This window comes from Nematolebias whitei, chromosome 7 (genome assembly GCF_014905685.2).
Source record: "Nematolebias whitei isolate Nwh7 chromosome 7, NemWhi1, whole genome shotgun sequence".
In the NCBI taxonomy this organism is placed as follows: Eukaryota; Metazoa; Chordata; class Actinopteri; order Cyprinodontiformes; family Rivulidae; genus Nematolebias; species Nematolebias whitei.
Window position 1 is genome coordinate 9,937,821 of NC_056504.1, and position 20,962 is coordinate 9,958,782.

A 20,962-nucleotide genomic window follows, 5' to 3' on the forward strand; every position below is an offset into this window, starting at 1 on the left:
GCTGAACATGAAAGTTAAAGTGAACAGCCATGACTTGAAAGTAGTTTTCATGCGCCCTCTGCTGGATACATTGTACAATTACGTCTTTTGCAAGTAAGGACACGGCTCGTTCCTAGAATTCATATCGGCGCATAATGGGACAGTTATCACAGATGCCGATAGGTCCCCAAATGCAGATATTGGCCTAAAATATCATCACTACCAATATATCGGCCAGGCTCTAACCCCTGGTTAAGCAATCGGGGAAAACCATTGTGTTGTGATATAAGAACTTAATGAACATCACATGGAAAATGCAAAACATCAACTGTATCTGTGACCTCACCATAAGTAGGCTTTATTTCCCTTTAGTTTGTCTGAGGCAAATATTAGTAAAAACATAAGTTAGCCCTGTGTCAGTTATTTTTTTATTCATGTCTCTGTAAGAGGTGTTGATGTGGATTGTAATATGGGGCTCTGATCGTAATATTATTTTCATTTATACAACCATCATGCCACTCTGGCACTTTTTGTGGTTACATTAGAACAGTAGCATAATTTTTTTTATCTGTCTTTGCACCCCTGCTGCTTTTTCAGTTTTCCTGCATGACGTGTCATTTATCACAATTTATATATTTGACAAATCTAACTTCTAACAAATATTAAATAAAAGTAGCATTCCTTGAAGGAATGCATATTGCCTGTTGCCTAGCATGCCAAAATAAAAATAAAAAACTGGTCTTATGGGGTGACTCTCAGATACTTCCATACTAAATTTGAACTCAATGCATGCCTCCAACAATTACTGTCTAAGAATTTCATTAAATGCGTCGAGTGGGTCACAAGATATTTTGCCAACAAACTTAACAGCCAGACAGTCAGTAACATGATCATGATCTGCCAATAACTGTGCATGATGATAAATAAACAAGATCAGTTCATTATGGCATGTCTTAAAAATAAAAAGGTAACAGAAATTAACAAAATATTTGTGTATTTTACTATTATCATGATTCCCTCCTGTTTAATTTAAGTCTTTTACTTCTGAATTTATTTATTTATTTTTTTCCCATCTCTTTTTAGTGTTTAACTTCCCTGAAGTCCTCCCCGTGAAGTACAGTTTTAATAAATACATCTCCAATCAGATCAGAATTTTTTTTGGGCCTGTGTTAATACGTGCACAGATGTTTCATTGCATGAATTCTCCCCTCTTGATGCTTAACTTGTGTCCGTGACTTACCATCCCAAACAAAAATAAAAATCTGTGAAAATAGTGATTGCATAACTGTTGATTTTGTTCACATCGAGTCCCCGCAGCTGATGGGACCTGAACTCTTATTGTGGAAAAAAAGAGCCACCTACTCTGTCTTGCTCTCTTAGCTATATTTATTTCTTCGCTGTGTAAAGTTCCAGTCTTTGTAGTTGTAACGAGATGCTTCTTAGTGTCTCTCAAATATGACAGCAGTTATATTTGTCGAGGTCAGCCACCAGAGGGGGGTATAGCAGTACTTTGCTGCTGGAAAAAAACCTTCTTCAACTGTGTCAATAAAATCCACTGTTCTCCTCCCACATTGTTAAACAGCATCTCTCGTTTTAAACAGATTTTTATTTATGTGCTGGAGCGTCTAGGTTAGTTTTTAGACCTGCCAGGGGATTTTTAATTGACGTGTTGCTGATGAACACTGGAGGGCTATACCCTGCCAGTAACAAAAAATGGTACTGACATCATCACAGCAGGTGATGGCAGCGTGGTCATGATGATGCTGTTATTCTGACTCAACACCAGATTCACAGAGTGGGAATCTCACAATGAGTGGAGATGGTTTTACAGTAATTTAAGTATTGCTTTCATTTATTTCAATTGTGTTGTGATGATTCATAATTTAATCACCATGACTGAAGTGTGTTATCAGATGTACAACATTTAGTATTCCCTAAACTGAGTGTATTTACAAGCACTGAGTTAGAATTTCTCATTCTGGCAGTCTAAGACCCAAAGGTTCTCCATTTGCAGTAATTCAAAAAGCTGAAAAACTATTTCCTTACATTTGGTATTCAGAATCTTAATGCCTGCTTTATACATATATATATTTTACACATGTTTTAAGTTGTTAGTGGCTGCAGCTACATTTTCTGTTTAAATAATTGTTTCAGCTGTAAAACCAAAGTGATATATGAAAGTGCAGCTGTGCAGCCCGGCTATCACACATGTCCATACAGATCAGCTGGTCTCTTGCTGCGTTTTACTCCATGTTTTTCTCTCTGATGTCATTACGGGAAGACCCCATGCGGTTTTAACAACAAGGGCAGAAGCACTAATCTTGGTACTATCGAGATAGTCTCACAAAGATGTTAGCATGCCTCTTTGAGCCCGCCTGTCTTCGGTTAGGTGTTTGTGCTTCTCGGCTGAGGCTGATCTCAGCAGGGGTGACACTCACCACAGAATCTTTTCAAGCTTATGTTCAGTTTTACGCATGAATTTACTGTATGAACTTGTTGAACCAAGACTTGTCTCCTTACAGTAGCAGTCCAGCAGACCTACAGAAACGTGGTTTAGGGTATGCACCCTAAATTCATAATATAAGTCGGTCATGCTTCATTAATATTTTATGATTATCAAGCTTATTATTTTGTAAAGGTTGTTCCAGCAAGGCTGGGCAATACTTTGGTTTAATCATTGTGCTCGTGTGTAATTTTCTTACTACCAATCTACATTAATCATTTTATAGTGTGAAAACAGATAATGAGCTACTTTTGTCTTGTCTGGCCCTCCCACTACTTACACAGGTCCTGATGTCTGTCGTAGTTCAATAGCAGCAGATGTTTGCCTTCATTTTTTTTTTTGGTTTTGGAGTTTTGTGAGCCAAGTAGTGAGTCATGCCATGGGATTTTGATACAAGTTGGGTCTGCTGTTGATGTGTTGACGATTCCGGTACTGTAATAGGACAGGACACAAAGGGGAAAGAAAGAAGGGAAGGGGACAGGAAAGTATCGAGTGTGGGGCTAATGGCTGTGTAAAGAGAAGCTGTTTGAATGATAAACAGGTGTATTTCTGGGACCAAAACTCTTCAGAAAAATCAAGAGTAGGATTTTTGAGCATGCTTCAATATTGGTGTCCATTCAGCTTCTAGTATAATCAACAAGCATCTCAAAGCTTACCTGAAAAAAGTTTCAACCTGCCTCTCATTGCATGGTCATTAGCTGTTAATTTATTCTGAGGTTATGTTCTCATTCATACGACGGAGTATTAGGGCCACACTAAGAAAAAGAAAAATTACATTACGAGGAAAAAGTCATAGTATTATGAGAATAAAGTTGAAATGTTACGAGAATAAAGTCTTAATATTACTAGGGATGCACCAATCCACCTTTTTTTTAAACTTCCGATCCAATCCCAATACCTACATCTGGATATCGTCCGATAATATTCCAATATCATAATCGTAATTGATTTTATGAGGCTGTAATAATCTCTCAAGTACAATTTGTACAAATATATGCATGCATGTCCAAAAAGGCAACTTGAGGTAAGTTGTATTAATGTTGGATAAGTTTCAAAGTTAGAATTAAATCCTGCTAACACAAAACATACTGTTTTATTCCTAGCTTTAAAATGGATATTAAAGTGATTAAATGGCTTCAAACATCTGCTACGTTCATGATATAAACCAACACAGACATGTTCCTGTTTTTAGTATTTTACATCACTTTATAATGTACCTGTTTTTGTTTCTTTTTTAATACATATATAATTTTATTTTTCAGTTCATACTCCTTTTTTTCATGATTGTCTATTCAATTCAGTTTATTTATATAGTGCCAAGTCATAACAGAAGTCATTTCAGGGCACTGTACAGAAACATTAAAATAAGTTAACAAAAACATTCATATATAAAAATAATAATTTAAGACCATTTATCTGAGCAGACTGCTTTGAATTTAACTTCATCACAGAACTCTCATCTTGAGCTGATAAATATCTCCTGGAGGGTAAATATAAACTATAGCTTGGCTGCAAATATTCAATCAAGCTGCGAAGCACAGTCTGTTTTCAGTCAGCTGCGCTCAGTCTGCTCCTCCTCCGAGACGGGCAGACTGAGCGCAGCTGACTGAAATCAGACTGTCTGCTTCGGATTGAGCGAGAGAAACACACCCCTGAAGCCACGGAGCTTGAATGTCCAACGTAAAACTAACTTTACCACGGTGCTTGGCTAAACAATCCTCGTGCTTTTTCAAACGTTTATTAAGTTCGATGTAAGTTCGCGGCCGAGCTTCCCCCTCTCGGTACAGCCGCTCTGCAGACATCGCACGTTGCTGTCTTGCGGTGTTTAGTGTAAAATACTTCCACACAGCGGACAAGTTACGATGAAAAGTTGGTTAGCCGTTAGCAAAAGTGCTGCTCAGTGCTCAGTCCTCAAAAGAATATTTACTCACGTTTAGCTGGCTGCAAACAATGAAATGTGAGGCGGGTCTTTTTACTCTGGGTTTCATGAAACATGCCTCCGTTCAGGAAATCCATTCCATAGTTTGAAGCCAACCTGCAGAGCAGGTCTGACACAGACATAAATCATGGATCGGAAAGATAGGAAAAATTAGATACGTAAATTATGCTGGTATCGGAGGCTGATACTGTATCGGATCGGCCCCATCCCTAAATATTACGAGAATAAAGTCGAAATATTACAAGAATAAAGTTGTATTATTACGAGAATAAATTCATAATATTATGAGAATAAAGTTGTAATTTACGAGAATAAATTCATAATATTATGAGAATAAAGTTGTAATACGTACTGGGTCGGCTCGCGCCTGTTGTGGACAGCCTCCAATGAGAGTCCCTGTGTTTATGAAGTAGTCCACGATCACTTTTGTGTCACTGTTTGTGAAATATGCCTCCATCCACATTATGTGATGACTAAATCTGTCAGTGCAGCCATTAATTACAATGCCATGCAGCTTGAGTTTATCAGAAGAATCCATATGCCACAGTGTGTTGACCCCCCTGCTATTGTACTGCCGACGTCAGCTGCAGTTCTAAGACTGCTTTTTTTTGTCGGAGTTCTGATAAAACGACAGCTTTATTTTTGTATTATTTCGACTTATTCTCGTAATACTACAACTTTGTTCTTGTTCATAATGTAATTGTTTTTTTTTTCTTAGCGTGGCCTAATACTCACTCCGCTGTACATTCAGTCTTGATGTTTTCATTGTGAATGAAAAGACGGTAAAACAAGAGCCACATTTGTTGTATGGAGAGCTTTTTCTCCTGAAGGCGTTACCGTACACCTCGATCTCTTTATCTCTGTGTATTATCACAGCAATAAGCGGTGTGTCTGTCTCATGAACACTGGCGTCTTTATACGTTTGTCTTGAAGCTTAAAGAGACTTAAGTAGCTTTTCAGTTTATAAGAAAATGTTGTGTTTGTTCTCTTTTCTTCATTTGTTGTTGCAGCTAATTATCTCAAGGCAGTTGTATCAGGACACTCATCTACTCTTTGTTTTAAAATCCCAGATTTTTTTTCTACTTAAAGTAAAAGCTAACTATATTAAGGTCAATGTTTCTGTTTGTCTCTTAGAATTTAGTTATTACTTTTATGAAGTACACTCGTGTCTGTGTTTGTTCATTTTGGAAATCCTTCAATCTGAACACAGTCAGTTTTATTGAAGTCATACTGTGATGTGCATGTTTTCATTTCTTCTATTTTAGTCCTTTCTTCAATACCAAAGTGTCGTCATAAGCTTTCCTTCTGCGGCGCAGCTTTTTATCAGTCTGCACAGCAGCTGTTGTAAGATGCTCAGGCAGGAAATAAAGCTTTTGACCTGTTGGCTGGTTCTATTTCTGGCTGCTCAGGCATGAATCACTAATGCTGCTTTTTTGTTGTTGAGGTAACCTGTTCAGTACTATCTGAAAAAGATATAAATGTTCCCGTTTGTCTTCTTTTTTTAACTTTTATTTTTTTGATCCATGGCAGCATAATCTTCTATACCGTAGTCCCGCCTGTTAACAGTGTTTTATTCAGATTTACTGTCAACTCCTGTCTTTTAATGTCCGCCTGTGCTATTCTGTCTCTGCAGAGAGAAGACACGGTTCAACCAGCAAGCCAGCCTCCATATCACCCTTCTCTGTGTCGAGCAGAAACCGAAGTGCCGGCAGCGGGCTTGGGTCTGGGCTCGGCTCGGGGACTGTGGCTGGAGTGACGAGTGGAGGCATCCTTAACCGACCGTCCACTGCCGGCTCCAGTTTATCATCCTCTTCATCATCCTCCTCCAATCCAAAATTTCCCAAATCAGCCAAAGAGAAACCGCAAGGCATTCATCGAAGACCACCGCCCGCCCCTTCCAGAGTGGCCCAGCCTGATAAACCGTAAGTTTTATTCTTTAGTCTCTGAGACATTGGATGGTGCCTGTGTTTTATGATCATGTGTATCAAAGCAGACTTCATGCTGTATTTTGTGACTGTTTTTGGCTGAACTGTGAGTAAATTTTACAGCTAAGCCGACAGTACAACATTTTTTATTCCAACACTTGTGAAACACCAGGAGGAAGCAGAACTGGTGCCTGTACGAGCAAAACGTAACTGAGAACAGAGTTGATGCGAGCGATCATCATAACTCCAGGTGAAGACTTCATTGAACGGGTTGTCTTCTCACATTTCTAGTCAATAAGCACTTTTATTTTTGCCTGTGCTTCATTTGACCTTTGACCTATTGATTCAGTTCTTGAAAATAGTGCAGAACCTCCCTTTGCACTATAATCATGAATTTCTGATAAAGCATGAAGTGGGATCAGGAGGAGTTCAGATTGAAATGTTTTCATCTTCTTCAAAATGAACCATATATAGTTAAAGGAAACACTGAAAAAACAAAAATGCCAGATTTTTAATTTTTCATCCTCCATCGTGGAGCCAAAAGGGGGGATTGGAAATACCCTCCCTCTGTGTGAGCATACGTTTAAAAGGAAGTGAGGTACTGACTTTCATTTTTGTGTGTGACTGCGTCTAGACTGTATAAAGGTCACTATCGAAAACTGGGTTCAATGGTCAAAGATTATTCTATGATGGCAAAGACCACCACCTGGGTCTGCCATTGCACCTGGTCTGCGCTGCCTAAGGTTTTCTTTCATTCCCTGTTCTCTTCCAGTCCGAAAAAACAATCATCTCCAAAACTACAAACATTAACAGTTCAAATCCCTCCCCGACGGGGGACATCAGCATACTGCTTGTTCAATGATTTTTGTGTCCAACCTTTGCAGACCAAGCTGTTTCACTAAACTGTTAAAAAGTCCAACAGTTGTGTAATGTAAGAACTAAAGGAACACTCGACGTGCATCGACCAGCATCATTTTCAAAGCAGGAATCATCAGTCATTTTCTGTCCATCCAGTTACATTAGAGTTGTTATGTTGGGAAAAGATTGTATTTATTGTTGAAACATTATATCAGTGCTGCTGTAAAGTATTTTAGAGGACTAATCTTATGCCAATTCTCTGTTACAGTGGTAATAATGGACAAAGCTGTTGTAAATTCAATATGTTTGTTATGAATTATAATCATCAGAACTGGTTGTTACAACCTGGAGCTGTGTTTAGGATCAAAGTTTTATATCTGTGTTTGTTTGATTATCGTGTCTTTGATAAATTAGGTTGATGTTTTGTCCGATCAGCCCCTTCCATGCGTCCACATCTGTCTCCTACCACAAGCTTCTCATCGGATCAGTGTTTCTAACTCTCAGCTTGCTCCTTGCTGCCCTCTTCATCTCTGTAACCTTCTTTTCCAGCTCTGCTGTTAAGGTGGAGAAGGTGCAGCCGAAGGGGGACTCGTCAGCTAAGCAGGTGCAGACTCCATTTGCCCCTGTCACCACCACCACCACCTCCTCCTCTGCATCCTCCTCTAACACCACTGTGAGCTTCAATACTGCCCTCACCGCAGCCTCCTCATCGTCAATATCATCACCAACCCTTAAACCAGGCCTTAACTGTCCCTCCATACCAAAGCCTCCATTACTGGCCTCAGGTCAGATCCCTTATGGCAAGATCCTCCCCGTGGACAAGAAGCAGGATAGCAGCAGCAGTCCCAGTAGCAGACGCCATTGTAACAAGAAAGTGTCAGGTCAGGCAAACTGGTTTTTGTTTGTATTGACAGCCCATTGCTGTGTCAGATGTTTTTTTTTGTATGTGTGTGAATTCAAAATATTTCTTGTATTGTTTTTATGTACTTTGTTACAAAACTAACAAAGAAACTGACCCAAAACATAAATTTTCTAAATCTCATATGTTCCTCTCTCCTGTGCCTGTAGAGCGCGAGTTCAACCCAGACATTCACTGTGGTGTTATGGTTGCTAAAGCTCAGAAACCCTGCACAAGATCCCTAACATGCAAGGTAACCACTCTGATTTGCACCTGAGCCATACTACTATACGATAAGGATGAAACAAGTAGCACTTTTATAATTATAACCTTAAAATGCAGATAAATAAAATTATATTGCGGCTTTATTAAAGAGTCTGGATAAGCTTTTGATCATCTCAGACATGAGCCGAAAGCAATAAAATACACCTGGGACTCCTCAGCCTCTGTGTGGCACCGAGTCTGAAGTATAGTTTTATTATTATTTTTATTAAGCAGCGCTGTGGCAGGAGATGTTATTCTCTGAGTGTAAAAGGTGCAAAAAGAGAATTAATGAGAAGTTTAAACATCTATGAGACTGTCAGCCACTTTGTACTTCACAGCTGATGCAAAATAAGCCTAATGTGCTTTTTGGAATTGTTTGTATGCTCTGCTTGTTACTTAACAAATTTATTGGAATATCAGTCCTGAATAGAAGAGTGACGAGTCTGTATTTCTTTATTTGGCAAATCCATGAAAAATAACAGAAGGCTTTTTTACTTACCTGGGCCAGAAGTCGACCAGTTTGTAAGAAATCAGGGCAAACAAATTATAACATGATTCTATAACAAACTGCTTAAAGTCGTGATAGTTGTCAAAATACGTCATTTTTTGTGCAATCTGTTTGAATTATTTTGTATGTTTATCATCTTTGATAAAATAACTAGTATATAAGCATTATTCACTACCAAAATAATTTGTAATAAATTGGCTAAATCTCCAGTCTTGCTTCGTTGCCAACGGTTACAAGTCGTTTATTTGAACATTAGCGAGTACCCTTTAAACAGTCTCAGCACATGACGGATATTAAGTCAGCAATAAAATCCCCTGATGTAAACGGAGTCAAAGGGAGAACAGTGGGGCCAGACACCGGATCAAAAGAGATGAGCTAAAGTTCTTCTCTCTTAAAAAAATGGCGTCTGAAAACTGTAAGGACGAGAGTCGACACAAATGGTCATTTTGGGGGAGGGAATAGAGCGGTGGAGTCCTGTGGAGAAATACAACCAAACCTTTTTTATGGGAATATTATTAGTAGATGTTTTTCCACTGGGAGTTTTATTTTGTGCTGCACAGTAATGGATCACAATACTAATTATGACATCATTGATCTTTTGTTTTTACTCTTCATCAAAGTTAAACTTTTCCATTTTTGACGTTCCGACAGACACATTCCGTAATTGATCGAAGGGCGGTGCCAGGACGAAGAAAGCGCTTTGACATTTTGCTGAAAGAACACAAGGACCGATCCATTGTTCAGCAAAACCCCCCTCTCAGGGACCCACACCCCTCCCCCCAGCCCACCACTGTCAACGGACCAGCCCACCAAGATACCCCGAAGCCTTCGCCGCTTGGAAAGTCCAAATTTCAGAGTCCTGGTCTTCCTCGGTTAGTTTGCCTCATTTGTTTGTTCAGTCATTTCCTTTTGTTCCACCTGATTCTACGTACTTTGTACGCATTTATATAAATTTCTGTGGTTCTGTGAATCAGTTAACGTGCTTCGGTTATCTTCCATCAGAACAAACGTCAGCAATGCAGGAGGTTCTCCTGGAGATCCTGCAGCTGCCCACGAGTTGCTGCACCATCCCCAAACTACCCCCGATGGTGTTTCCAGACCCTCCAGTGATGAGGGAGAGAATGAAGAGCGGGATGATAATGCAGAGAAACTGGACTGTCTATATTCAGGTTATCACCCACGACCGGCAGCTGTACGTGTCTTAAGTCGTCCACAACTTTTTAATCGCTCTGACAGATTGTTGTTGTTTTTCTGATTCAAGTATTCCTTCTCTTCCCAGTACTGTACCTTTGGAAGTCGACTATTCGGGAGAGGTTTTTACTCCTTTGACAGGCGGTGGAACAGAGTACGATGCGCCCTAACTACAATGATGGAGAAGCATGTGAACTCTCAGATGTGGAAGTATGTCTGTCCATTTCCTCGGGATTACACTGATTATACAACAAGAAAATAAATTATAAGTTATTTTATAGGTCTTATGAGAAGAGTATAGGGCAGTCTGTTGTTGACGAAGAGACCACTGATGAATTTGCTTTAAAAACTTTTTTTTTTCTGCTTGCAGGAAAATTCCCTTGGCCTCAGATAATTCCTTTTCTGTTGCACCAACCCATAGGACAAGCACAAACTCCCATGGTAGCACCCCCTCTTCAGGCTTCCTGGGCCCCCCTGCCACCTTGCCCCAAACTCCTTATGAGGGCAAGTCAGCACTCTCCTATGGGACCACCTTAAATGCTCACAGCTCCCTACAGGGCGGGGCTGAGCACCCGGCCTATGGTACCACGCAGGCCCGACAAGTGTCTTCGTCGCCGCAGATGCCTTCAGCCCACTTGTCCTCATCTTCTTCGGTTCCTTCCCTTTCCTCAGGCCGGACGCTTAAGTCTCGTTCCTCTAGCAGCAACACCACCAAGTCCTCCTCATCCTTCAGGCCCAAAGAGACGCCCTCTGGCTCCTCCACCCCCGTCACCCCAAACTCTGCCAGTGGAGGAAGCACTGGAGCAAACAGTAGCACCGCTAGCTTTAGCTCGGGTAAAAAGAGGAAGAACAGCTCCATCCTTTCTTCCTCTCATGCCTCCTCTGAATCCTCCATTTCTAATTCCAATTCCTCCTCGTTCAAGAAGAACTGTGCAAATGTTGGCAGCTCAGGGAGCACCTACCACAGCTCATTAGGACTGTCATCGTCATCTTCATTATCCTTCTCTCACAGTGGTGTTCACAGTGTGGGGCTTAGCTGTGGCCCCAGTGTGCGGACCAACTCGCTCAGTCTCAAGGGAGAACCTTCTGGAGGTTCAGCAGGTGGCTCCTCTGGTCCGCCAGCACGAGGTCCACCCTCGGGCAGTCCTGCAGAGTCCATAAAGCGCATGAGCGTGGTAATGAACAGCAGTGACTCGACTCTTTCTCTGGGGCCTTTTGTTCACCACCAGTCCTCATCGGACCACCACGCCAGCTTTAGCCACCACTCCTCAGATGGACGCCTGGAGGGCAAGAAGCGCAAAAGCTCCTCAGCTTCCAGTGGCATTAACAGTGTAGGTGGGGGTCTCGGAGGAGGAGCAGGGGGAGCAGGTGGAACTGGACCAGGTAGACCCAAAGTGGCCAAGTCACCTGCAATCAACAACATTCATGGGAAGCACGGGAGAAGCCTTCCAGGAACGCCAGGTCTACCCAACAACTCCCATTTACATCAGGTTGGTTTTTTTTTCTTGTTTATAAAGATAAAAAGTAGTTTCATTAAAGCTAATGTTTGCTCAACTTGGCACGTTTTCTAAATGAGCATTTTTGTGCTCTTATCTACCGGACTGTGAGCCAGAGAGTAAATGTAAACCAACTAAAATCATTAAACCAACAATATACAGTATTCACTTTTGCTCTGCTTTAATTTGCTCTAATTTCAAATTTTGCAAAAAAGTATCTAATCTAAAGGTTGTTGTGAAAACTCAAAAGACATGCACGCAAAACATTTTCCTACATAAGTGTAGTTTGAAATCAAATTTAAACAAAATCACATTTTATAACGTCTAAAAATTGAGTTTAGAATTGTTGTTGTTTTCAGACAAACAGATGCACAAATATTATAAACTGCGAGACGATTACATACACATTTTTAAACATCAGATTTAACTTCTCAAGAATTTAAAAATCTAATCATGTTAGCAATTATAGTTTTATGGTTTTCACTGTAAATGTTAAAACACGTTTACTGTAGTCCCTCGTTTATCACGGGGGATACGATCCGTTCCCTGAAGACTCACGATAAGTGAAAAACCATGAAGTAGGAATAGTAGTACAAGTAGTAGTTTATATATATATACCGCGAAGTAGCGAGGAACTACTGTATTTATTTTTTAACCAAATATAATATATATATATATATATGGGGCCTTTTAAGCCATTTAAGGCATTTTAAACCCTTCACACACTCTTGAAATATTCTAAAGAATGTTCCTCAACTCTAAACACTCTAAAAGAGCACAGCATGTCATGATTTCAGCTCTGCCTCCGCTACTCTTTGCCACCTGCAAGCGTTCTTGGCCACGCCCACTTCTCCACTCTGCATGGAGAACAGTCGATCCGCTGCAGAGGAAGTTTATCCTGCAGTATGGGCTGCACAAAGGTGCAGCAGGTGCTAAATAATTTACATTAATTTATTTAAAATAAAAACTTCATGCCAATCGTGTGGCTCATCCATCAATCAGCCAATTGGTGTGTCATGTCCAGTCTTATTTTGAAAAACCGCGATAAACAAACCGCGAAGTAGCGAGGAACTACTGTATTTATTTTTTAACCAAATATAAATTATTTTGTCTGGTAAATCGTGTGAATTTTCCCTGAAGTTGACATGAATGAAGTGATAAAATTGCCAAGATTTTTTTACAGAAGTTATGATTTATGTATTTTATTCATAAATGATTTTAACAGATTGTTCTTTTCTTCTTCTCACAGCCCAAAGCTCGTCCCTGACAGCAACTTCCCACCTCTGCGTTTGAAATGGGCAGGCGGACAGAGAAAAGTCCGGAGCAGACTGCAAGCTGTTCTGGACTGCACGAGGCCTTCTGTAATTAAACACACATTACTCTCAGCTTCCCACAATCCTCAGGGTGGAGATGATCTGGACTGCCCAGTGAAGTAAATGTGGTCCTTGCAATTTCTCCCAAAGCCATGTGTCTGTGTGTTTATGTGTGCGATTTGTGTGTAGAGGCACAGAATGGAGTCTCGGGGGGGTAGAATGATCAAGCCAATGATCCCCCCCCCCCATTTATCCCAGTTTTCTGAGAGGTCTTCCCTTCTGGTTGGAGGTGAAAAGAGTTAAAAACAGCCACAGGTCTCGTCCTGTGGTACAGGTTAAGGGCTGACGCAACAAGCCGTCATGATTCAGAGCAGCTCACGAGACAACAAAACGATCGCTTCTGTGTACGAGTGCGTGGTTGTGTGTGTCCAAGTTTTTTTTTTCTTCCTCATGTCAGATTGTGTTGGAGTTCCTAATTTAACTACACCCCCATCACCTGATCTCAGAAGCCTTGTGAGGAGAGCCGGAGGAGGAACAAAACTGAGAACAGCAACACCTTAAACAACATAATCACCTTGTCACTTCGCTCCTCGTCAGTCTTTGATCACGTCCCGTAACCTCGGGTTACAACACAGTCGCCCAAGACGAGCTCGTTGGGATAATCTGGTTTAAGTATCCAGAATAATTATGCAAGTGTTACCTTTTTATGATTTCTTATGATCTTTTTACACTGTACTACGAAGGGTCTTTGTAGTCGAAGGTGGTTGTGCTTTGAAAATGTGAAAAGGACGCCTGATGTGCCCCATCGATTGAGTTATTTGGTCAGAGGTGGTCTGGTCCTGAAGGGTTGTCTGAGTCTTTGTGCAGAAACGAGAGCCACAAATAGCCCCCCCCCCCCTCCCCTGTGAACAGCACTAAATACCTTTCTCTGCAGGCACTGCTCCCAAAGCAAGCCAAAAGCTGCCACATCTTTGCCAACTACGTTTTTTTTTTAATGTAAGGGCAGGGAGTCTCACTCGTGGAGCGGAGATGGTGCTTCAGGAGGAAAGTCTTTGCAAGCTGTATCGTTGTCACCCCCGCCACACTCCCCCGATACGAAATCAGGTATGGTACGTCTTAACTGGAACAAACTTGCACGTCGCTCGTCCTTTGATTGTCCTTGCGTGTAACCACTACCCAAATGTCGGCGCATCACGTGTTGAGTAGCCAGGATCGATGTTCCTTTGTCAGAACGGAGTCTTAAACATATTCAGGAGTTTGCTTTATGAATAAGTCTGGGTGAGCTTTATGGTGACGGCTTCACGGGATATTTCTAAACTTTTGGGCAACACTTGTTGATTTATGGAAAGCCCCTACTGATGTCAAATAGTGTTGGAGGAGTAGAGGAATCTTTTTTAAGGGAAGAATCTTTAATTCACCTTTTGTTCTCGTAGCCTACGTATCAAACAAGTATTGAACTTCTCCCTGTTTGAGGATACATATTTTGTTAACAAATTGTACATAGTAAAGTATGTATTTTTGCACAGGCCTTTTTCATCCACGCCGAAATTTTTTGGTACAATTTTGAAAATTATTTATTTACAACAAAAAAAAAAAAAGAGGAAACTTCAAGGAACAGGACTATTTGAAGTGGTTCACTGCCAAGTTTATACAATGCAATACATGTAGGAGCCGAAGCATCTCGTGAATGGAGGATCCTTTAAGGTGGAGGGGAGAAGTGTTGCCACTGTAGCATGTCTGTATGAGAGAGGAAACCTTTATTCACTCAACAAGGTCTGACTCACATGTGCTTTTACAAGATATTTTATGTTGCCTATGATTCAACACAGAAAAAGCGACTCGATGTGACCCAGTGAGTCTGTACCGGTAATTTAGAAACGTCACGGCCTGAAGCCTTCGGAACCGTTTCTATGGACTTTTGAGTCATCCGCTGTGTAGACCTTAAAACACATTTCATAATTAAAACACTTTGTTTCTCCCTTCTCTGAAGCCTGAGTGGACTCAGTCGACGCAGGAGGAACACGTTGAATAGTCCAACTGCTTGCATCATCATTGCCAAACAAGTAATTTGAATCGCAGCTTTGAAAGAACGAGTCCAACAGCTTTTAAAAGAAATGTCAAAATTAAGAAAGTGCCTGAATTTGTCTCGCCCTGACTGTTTGAGGACAGTATTCTTTGGGTTGTTTTACCTTTTACTTGAATGTTCAAAGTATTTAGGTTCCAATATCTGCCTGTGAGAACCCTAAATGTGGTCAAACCTGAGCACTCGTCATCGATTTATGGAACACTTTTTCCTTTAGACAGGAAGTAGATGTGTTGGCCACAGTGCGTGGTTTACTCTGATTTACTGAGATTTGTACGTAGTAAGTTTTCGTTGTCTTCTCTAAATTCAACTGAGATCCTCCGTTTCCTCTTCGTGGAAACATCGTTTTATTCCAGCGTAGACTTAGAATGTGAAAGTGAGGGAGAATACAACGAAAGTCTGGGAAGAAAAAAAAAAAACAAAAACAAAAAAAAAACATTCATTCATACTATGTAAAAGCGTGTATAGATTTTTTTTTTTTCCTGTATACATTATCAGAATCATTTTCAGCTGGACTTATGTATTGGCTGCTATGTAATTCATGAACAAAACATAGGTTAGAATTAATATTTAAAGAAAAGATTGTATAGTATATTTGTTTTGTAACAAGTTTGTGTAAATAAAATAATTTATACTGCTATTTATATGAAATCCTGCCTCTGCCTCTTTCATAAAAAAAAAAAAAAAAGTGGAGATGTAGGTAAACAGGTTTTATTTATATACACAATATAAGAGTCACTTTGTCAAACAAACAGTTTCTAGCAAGAAGGAAAAAATGCCAGTCACACTAGTAAAGATGGCTGCTGAGGTTACATGTTGATGACTCTTGACAACTTCTGGACTCTGTTGAGCAGCAAGTCGCCCTTTTTGATGGTTTCCTGGTACTGCCAGTTTTTACTATCAGGTCTGCAAAAAGAAACAAGATAAGAATTTGGACTTTATTTGTGTTTGTGAATATTAGAGAGAGGAATAAAAAGCTTTTAGATGTGGACGTGTTACCTGTTGGTTTCCACAATCTCGTTAACTTTATCAATTTTACAGTGCAGGCGGCCGGCGGCTATGAATCGAGACAGTTCCCTGTAAAGGAAGATTTGGTTGAGTCAGCTTGAATAAGAAAGTGGGAACATAAAACCCTTACATGAACACACAGTCCTAACACCATGACAAGTAATTTACATTTAGGCAGATACTTTTATGTTTGTGCCAAACGTTCTGCAACACTGGTGTAACTTCCTGCTGGGAAATAGAGTGGATATGAGCTACACATAATACGATCCATTATCTTTACCCACTTCTTCCTTTTACGGGTCACTGGTGCCCATGTCCAGCCATCACTGTGCGAGGCGGGGGACACCCTGGACAGGTCTCGAGTCCATCACAGGAACGTTCATACTCACTCACACCTAGGGACAATTTAGAGTCGCCAATCAGCCTAACATGCACGTTTTTGATCTGTGGAAACCGGAGTACCTGGAGAAAACCCACGCATGCACGGAGAGAACATGCAAACCCCACACAGAATGACCCTGGGCCGAGTACCGGCGACCTTCACAGCTCTACCAACTGCACCACTGTGCCGCTCACGACCCATACAAGAAGTAGATAAGAAATATTTTGTCCATTTTGATGTGGTGCCCTGTGATCAAGACGATCTATGAATGACCTCAGAATAAAATATACCTGAGGACAGACGAGCTCACGGCTCGATTTAAAACCAGCCGTGAGGAAAGTGGATTACTGCCATCTTAAAAACATCCTAATCTTCTAAATGTTTGGTGGCTCATAATAAAATCTTATGCAATGTTGTTGGTTTCTCAATACATAGTTATGTAAAATTCATTTTCTTTTACCAACTTGGAGCTGGTGTCTTCCTCCAGCAGGGGTACACCTTGGACAGGTCGCATGTCACAGTATTTAGAAAAATCTGCAGGCTTTTAGCCAGCGCAGCAGCTAGCTGTAGCACTTTCTGCAAACTGGGATCAAATCAGACAGCAGCACTAGAATATTTCTACCTGAATAACTATATAATGAAAACCATATAGTCGTGTAAACGTTTGAATACATGATGTTTGCATGAACTGCTGTGAAACTAAAGAGTTGTTTTAAGAAAGAGAAAATATTTTAGATTTGCCCAGACTGATGAGCAGCCATACTTCCAAAGTGGGTTTTGCTGATTAAAAGTAAAAACAACTCAAATCTTTAACATTTCAAAGGAGTTCATGCAAGCGTTATCATCTGAATTAATTTGGGATTAAACATTCAATCTATCAGATTTATTATGTTACTCCTATTATTAATAAGTGCTACCTCTCATTGCTGTTCTTTGCACTTTAAAATGACTTGAGTGATGGCACGGTGTGAAGGTTTGTGAAATGCCACTCGCATAAACTGCTTTTACTCTTACAATCCCTTTTCCCAGTGGCTGTTTGAACCAGCCAGTAGCTCTCAGACAAACTAATTTCTTCAAAATTAGGTCAGTGAAAAGGTTTTCTACAGCAATAAGACGTGTTCGTTACTTTAACACAACTCTACCTCAAAATGAATAATAAAAATCCATTAAATCCCAGAGTAACAAGATGTAGGTGTCCCGTTGTGTCGCTCTTTCTGGGGTCCTAGTCCAACTTTACTATATTATTTAATAATTACAATCTAGATAAAAATACTACAATCTATTTATCGTAGAATTATACAATTTAAAAGTTTGATTTCTGCCCTCCTACCTATTGGTACTGAATAATTTTAAAGCTTAAACTGGGGTTACATGTGATACAAACGTATCAACTCACTGGTCGATGAACTCTGTGCTGACACCGAAGGCCTCAGCCATGTATCCCAGTGTGAGCGAGCGGTACGACTCCAGCAGCTGGCTGTACGCCTGGATTCTCATCTCCCTCACATAGTAACGGTAGTGTGGGGCAAACAGCCAGTCTTTCTTCATCTCCTGCTCCACCATGGCTGCAACGCAAAAGTTCATATTAAAATGACACGGAACACCAACATACAGTGAAACACACAAATGCTCAAAAGTTGAATCTCATCCAAGTAGATATTTTAGTCCCGGGACAATGAGACTCACCCAGCGACTGGAAGAAGACGGAGTAACGGCACTCGTACAGTGAGAAAAGATACTGGCGGACAGCAGGCAGGCTGTGAAGCACCTCCAAGATCTCTGCTCCCTTTATCACCTGCAGAAAAAATATCTTCAGCATGTACTGTCTTTCTAAAAAGAGTCCGCATCTCGCATGTTCTTCTCTTACCTTTTCACGGAGGTCAGGTCTTTTCAGGGCGATCATGCAGACATAGACGGTGTAAGTGACAAAGGTTTTGTAGTCCATGAGTTCATAGGAGGTGAATGTAGAAACCGTGTCGAGGAAGAGCTCGGCAGCCTGCTTGAAGTCCCTGATGGCCACGCAGTAAAGACCCTGGTAAACCTTCAGACGGTTCCTCCTGTCCCAGTCACCCCCCTCTTCAATGAGACTGTGGAGGCAACGAAAGAGAAGTTTAATACAAAAAACGTTTACAGACACTTCGCTTTCAGAGCAAAGACGTAGAGGAAAATACCTCTTGGCTTTTTCAGAGTTGCGTGTGATGAGGTCACTGTCCATGTAGAAGAGGCCGATCCTCAGCAGGTAGAAGACGATGTCTAACCTGTGACCCAGAGCCACTGTTTTGTCATAAGTTTTTCTGAAGGCTGTTAGTGCACCTTCCTACGCAGAACAAAGACAAAATAATCTCAAGGTAAGTTAATCCGTCCATATTTATCTACAAATCACTCAAATGAAAATTGAACCTGCTCACTCTAAAAAATGGTTTAAAGGTAGACGTTTTATTTCTGATGCCCCACCTTATCCCCAATCCGGATTAAATATTCAGCTTTAGCCATCATCGCGTCTCGTATCTCACTCTCTCCCAGATTCTTCTCAGCGTCCTCCAGCACATCATCCAGGCGCTTCAGCTCCTCTTCGTTGGCCTTCTTCATTTTACTCAGCAGCTCGGTGTCCAGCTGCCACTTCAGCTCTTTACACAGACCCTCATAATATGGAGCCATGTCTGAAGAAAAACAAACTTATTATTGTTGAAACAAACCCAGAAAACTATCTTTACTCTCCCAGAGGAGTGTTAGGTATCCGTGCCTGTGTTTGAATATTAGTAATGTATCTCAACAGCTGTTACCAAAACTTTCAAAGAGTAATCATTAGATGTTCATCTGCGACTTTGGGAGGTTTTGGAGTCAGCACAGTTCAAAATGGCCGACACAGCTAAGTTAACTTAAAAAAAACAAAAATTGCTACAGTTCAGTAAATTACGCAGACATGGCGCTTTAAGTTATTAAGCAGCAGCTGGAATTCCTAAAATATATTTTTAGCGCAAGATCTCGCGATAAAATTGTGCATTACGTTATTTTCATCTATTTCACCAAAAGGAACAATTACTTCTCCACAAAATATAAACTTAGTTTAAAATGTGAACTACATTTGCAACATGTGATATTACTGATCTTCAACATAAGACTCAACGAAAGCAGCTCGAGTTTGTTTAAAAGCTGGTTAACGGTAATAGCGTTAGCTAGTCTGCTAATGTTCTGCAAAGCGGTTCATAAATATGAGCTTTAAACTTTGCATTTATGTTGCGTCAAGTCATCCACAGTCTACTGAACACACCCACACACACAACGATGGATTTGAGTGAGTAAAGAGAAGTGTGATGAAAATAGGCTAACTCACTGTTAGCTTTGATAGCGTCCATGAGCTCAGTCTTCACTTTAGCATCCTGTCGGTGACCGTCCGTGAGCAGAAACTTCAGCTGAGCTATCCTCAGATCAGGGTTCTTGGGCAAACCCTCTTCCTCTAGATTCTCCAGTGGCATTTTTGAACGCAAGACAAACTAAGCAAACCCAAGACTTGCTTTGTGTGGACTGGACCAAGTGTACTATTTGCTAGCAGCAGCTAGACAACGATGACTACGGAAAACACTGAAGTGATTCGTTTCCGCCGGAGCGCCTGTCAGCGGAGGGAGAAAAGAGCGGAGCACCCCCTGAGAAGTAGACACAGCATTCTGACACACCGCCCCCTGCTGGACACTGCCTGGAACAGCACCTTCCAAACCTAACATTTATTATTCAGGACGTTTATAACGTTAGCTACTGCAAACAAAACATTCTTTGGGTAAACATTTTACGATATAGATAAAAAATAAATTAGTGCAAAAAAAAAAAAAAAAAACAACAACTCATAAATCTGCTTGTCTAAAATGTTACAAAAGCATAATTTACAAACAAAAGAGATGTTCAACTCGTGTTCGCCTTTTTGTATTATGTTTATTATTTATGAATACATAATTTTCAGACATGCTTTACGTGTTAAATTTTAGATTACAAAACAAAAAAACAACAATTAAAAAAAATAACAGATCCACAATAATTAAAAATGAACAAACAGGTCCAAACTTTTGACCAGTTCCCAAATTCCAAAACATTCATATTTTTACATTGTTTTATGTTCAACAGAGTTATAATTATTTTTTCTGTGCAGTTTTTATTTTTAACGTTGCTTGGGTAAAATGAGATCTTAAATGCACAAAACTACTTCCCATTGTTTCATGCTTACAGCTTGTTTTGATTGTTGGCTGATCATCAATATCATTTTGAACATTATAGTGAAGCAGCATAAAACACATTTTACACAGTTGTGCATTATATTATATATGGTGACATTTGCAGTGTTATATACATAATGGGCCATTGTTTTAAATAAGACAGCTCTGGTTTTATTTGTATTCATTTCACATCCTGATGGCTGACATTTTGTAATATTCAAATATGACGTGATTGGGAATTTACACATTTAAATAAACGTCTGATTTCACTGCAGCATCGGCTGTAACTGTGTGAGTGAAGGTTTGCACAGTAACATCAGACTCTACAGCAGGTTGCAGGAACTGGACTAACAGATTTTTTTTTGTTTTTTCACTCCAAAAAGTTAATGATAACCAGACTTCTAACAGAG

At 40.3% G+C, this 20,962-nt stretch overlaps 2 protein-coding genes across 2 annotated transcripts in view; one reads left to right on the plus strand and one right to left on the minus strand.

Moving 5' to 3' along the window:
• The window catches only part of LOC119412257 (ataxin-7), a 36,692-nt gene extending 23,257 nt beyond the window's left edge, over nt 1-13,435 (plus strand). Inside the window, exons 6-13 of the mRNA XM_037679242.1 lie at nt 6,055-6,343; nt 7,754-8,085; nt 8,273-8,355; nt 9,526-9,746; nt 9,877-10,066; nt 10,154-10,275; nt 10,436-11,555; nt 12,811-13,435. Of these exons, the coding sequence (XP_037535170.1) occupies nt 6,055-6,343; nt 7,754-8,085; nt 8,273-8,355; nt 9,526-9,746; nt 9,877-10,066; nt 10,154-10,275; nt 10,436-11,555; nt 12,811-12,828 (2,375 nt within the window). The 3' untranslated portion in view covers nt 12,829-13,435. The remainder of the gene's footprint in view (nt 1-6,054; nt 6,344-7,753; nt 8,086-8,272; nt 8,356-9,525; nt 9,747-9,876; nt 10,067-10,153; nt 10,276-10,435; nt 11,556-12,810) is intronic.
• Nucleotides 13,436-15,652: 2,217 nt separating this feature from the next.
• psmd6 (proteasome 26S subunit, non-ATPase 6) lies at nt 15,653-19,945 on the minus strand. Its single transcript, XM_037679243.1, has 8 exons — nt 19,682-19,945; nt 18,802-19,007; nt 18,519-18,664; nt 18,215-18,434; nt 18,034-18,142; nt 17,744-17,912; nt 15,957-16,034; nt 15,653-15,863 (listed from the first exon to the last, which is right to left on the minus strand). The coding sequence occupies exons 1-8, from the start codon at nt 19,821-19,823 to the stop codon at nt 15,767-15,769; spliced, it is 1,167 nt and encodes a 388-aa protein (XP_037535171.1). The 5' UTR covers nt 19,824-19,945; the 3' UTR covers nt 15,653-15,766.
• Nucleotides 19,946-20,962: the final 1,017 nt, after the last annotated feature.

What these genes read in the sequence shown, in the direction of transcription:
- psmd6 (XM_037679243.1), bottom strand. Translation starts at nt 19,823, where the DNA reads ATGCCACTGGAGAATCTAGAGGAAGAGGGTTTGCCCAAGAACCCTGAT. An exon ending in TAATCCGGATTGGGGATAAG is followed by an intron (nt 18,665 to 18,801) that starts GTGGGGCATCAG and finishes TGTTCTGCGTAG; the next exon opens with GAAGGTGCACTAACAGCCTT. An exon ending in AGCACAGAGTTCATCGACCA is followed by an intron (nt 16,035 to 17,743) that starts GTGAGTTGATAC and finishes CTTCCTTTACAG; the next exon opens with GGAACTGTCTCGATTCATAG.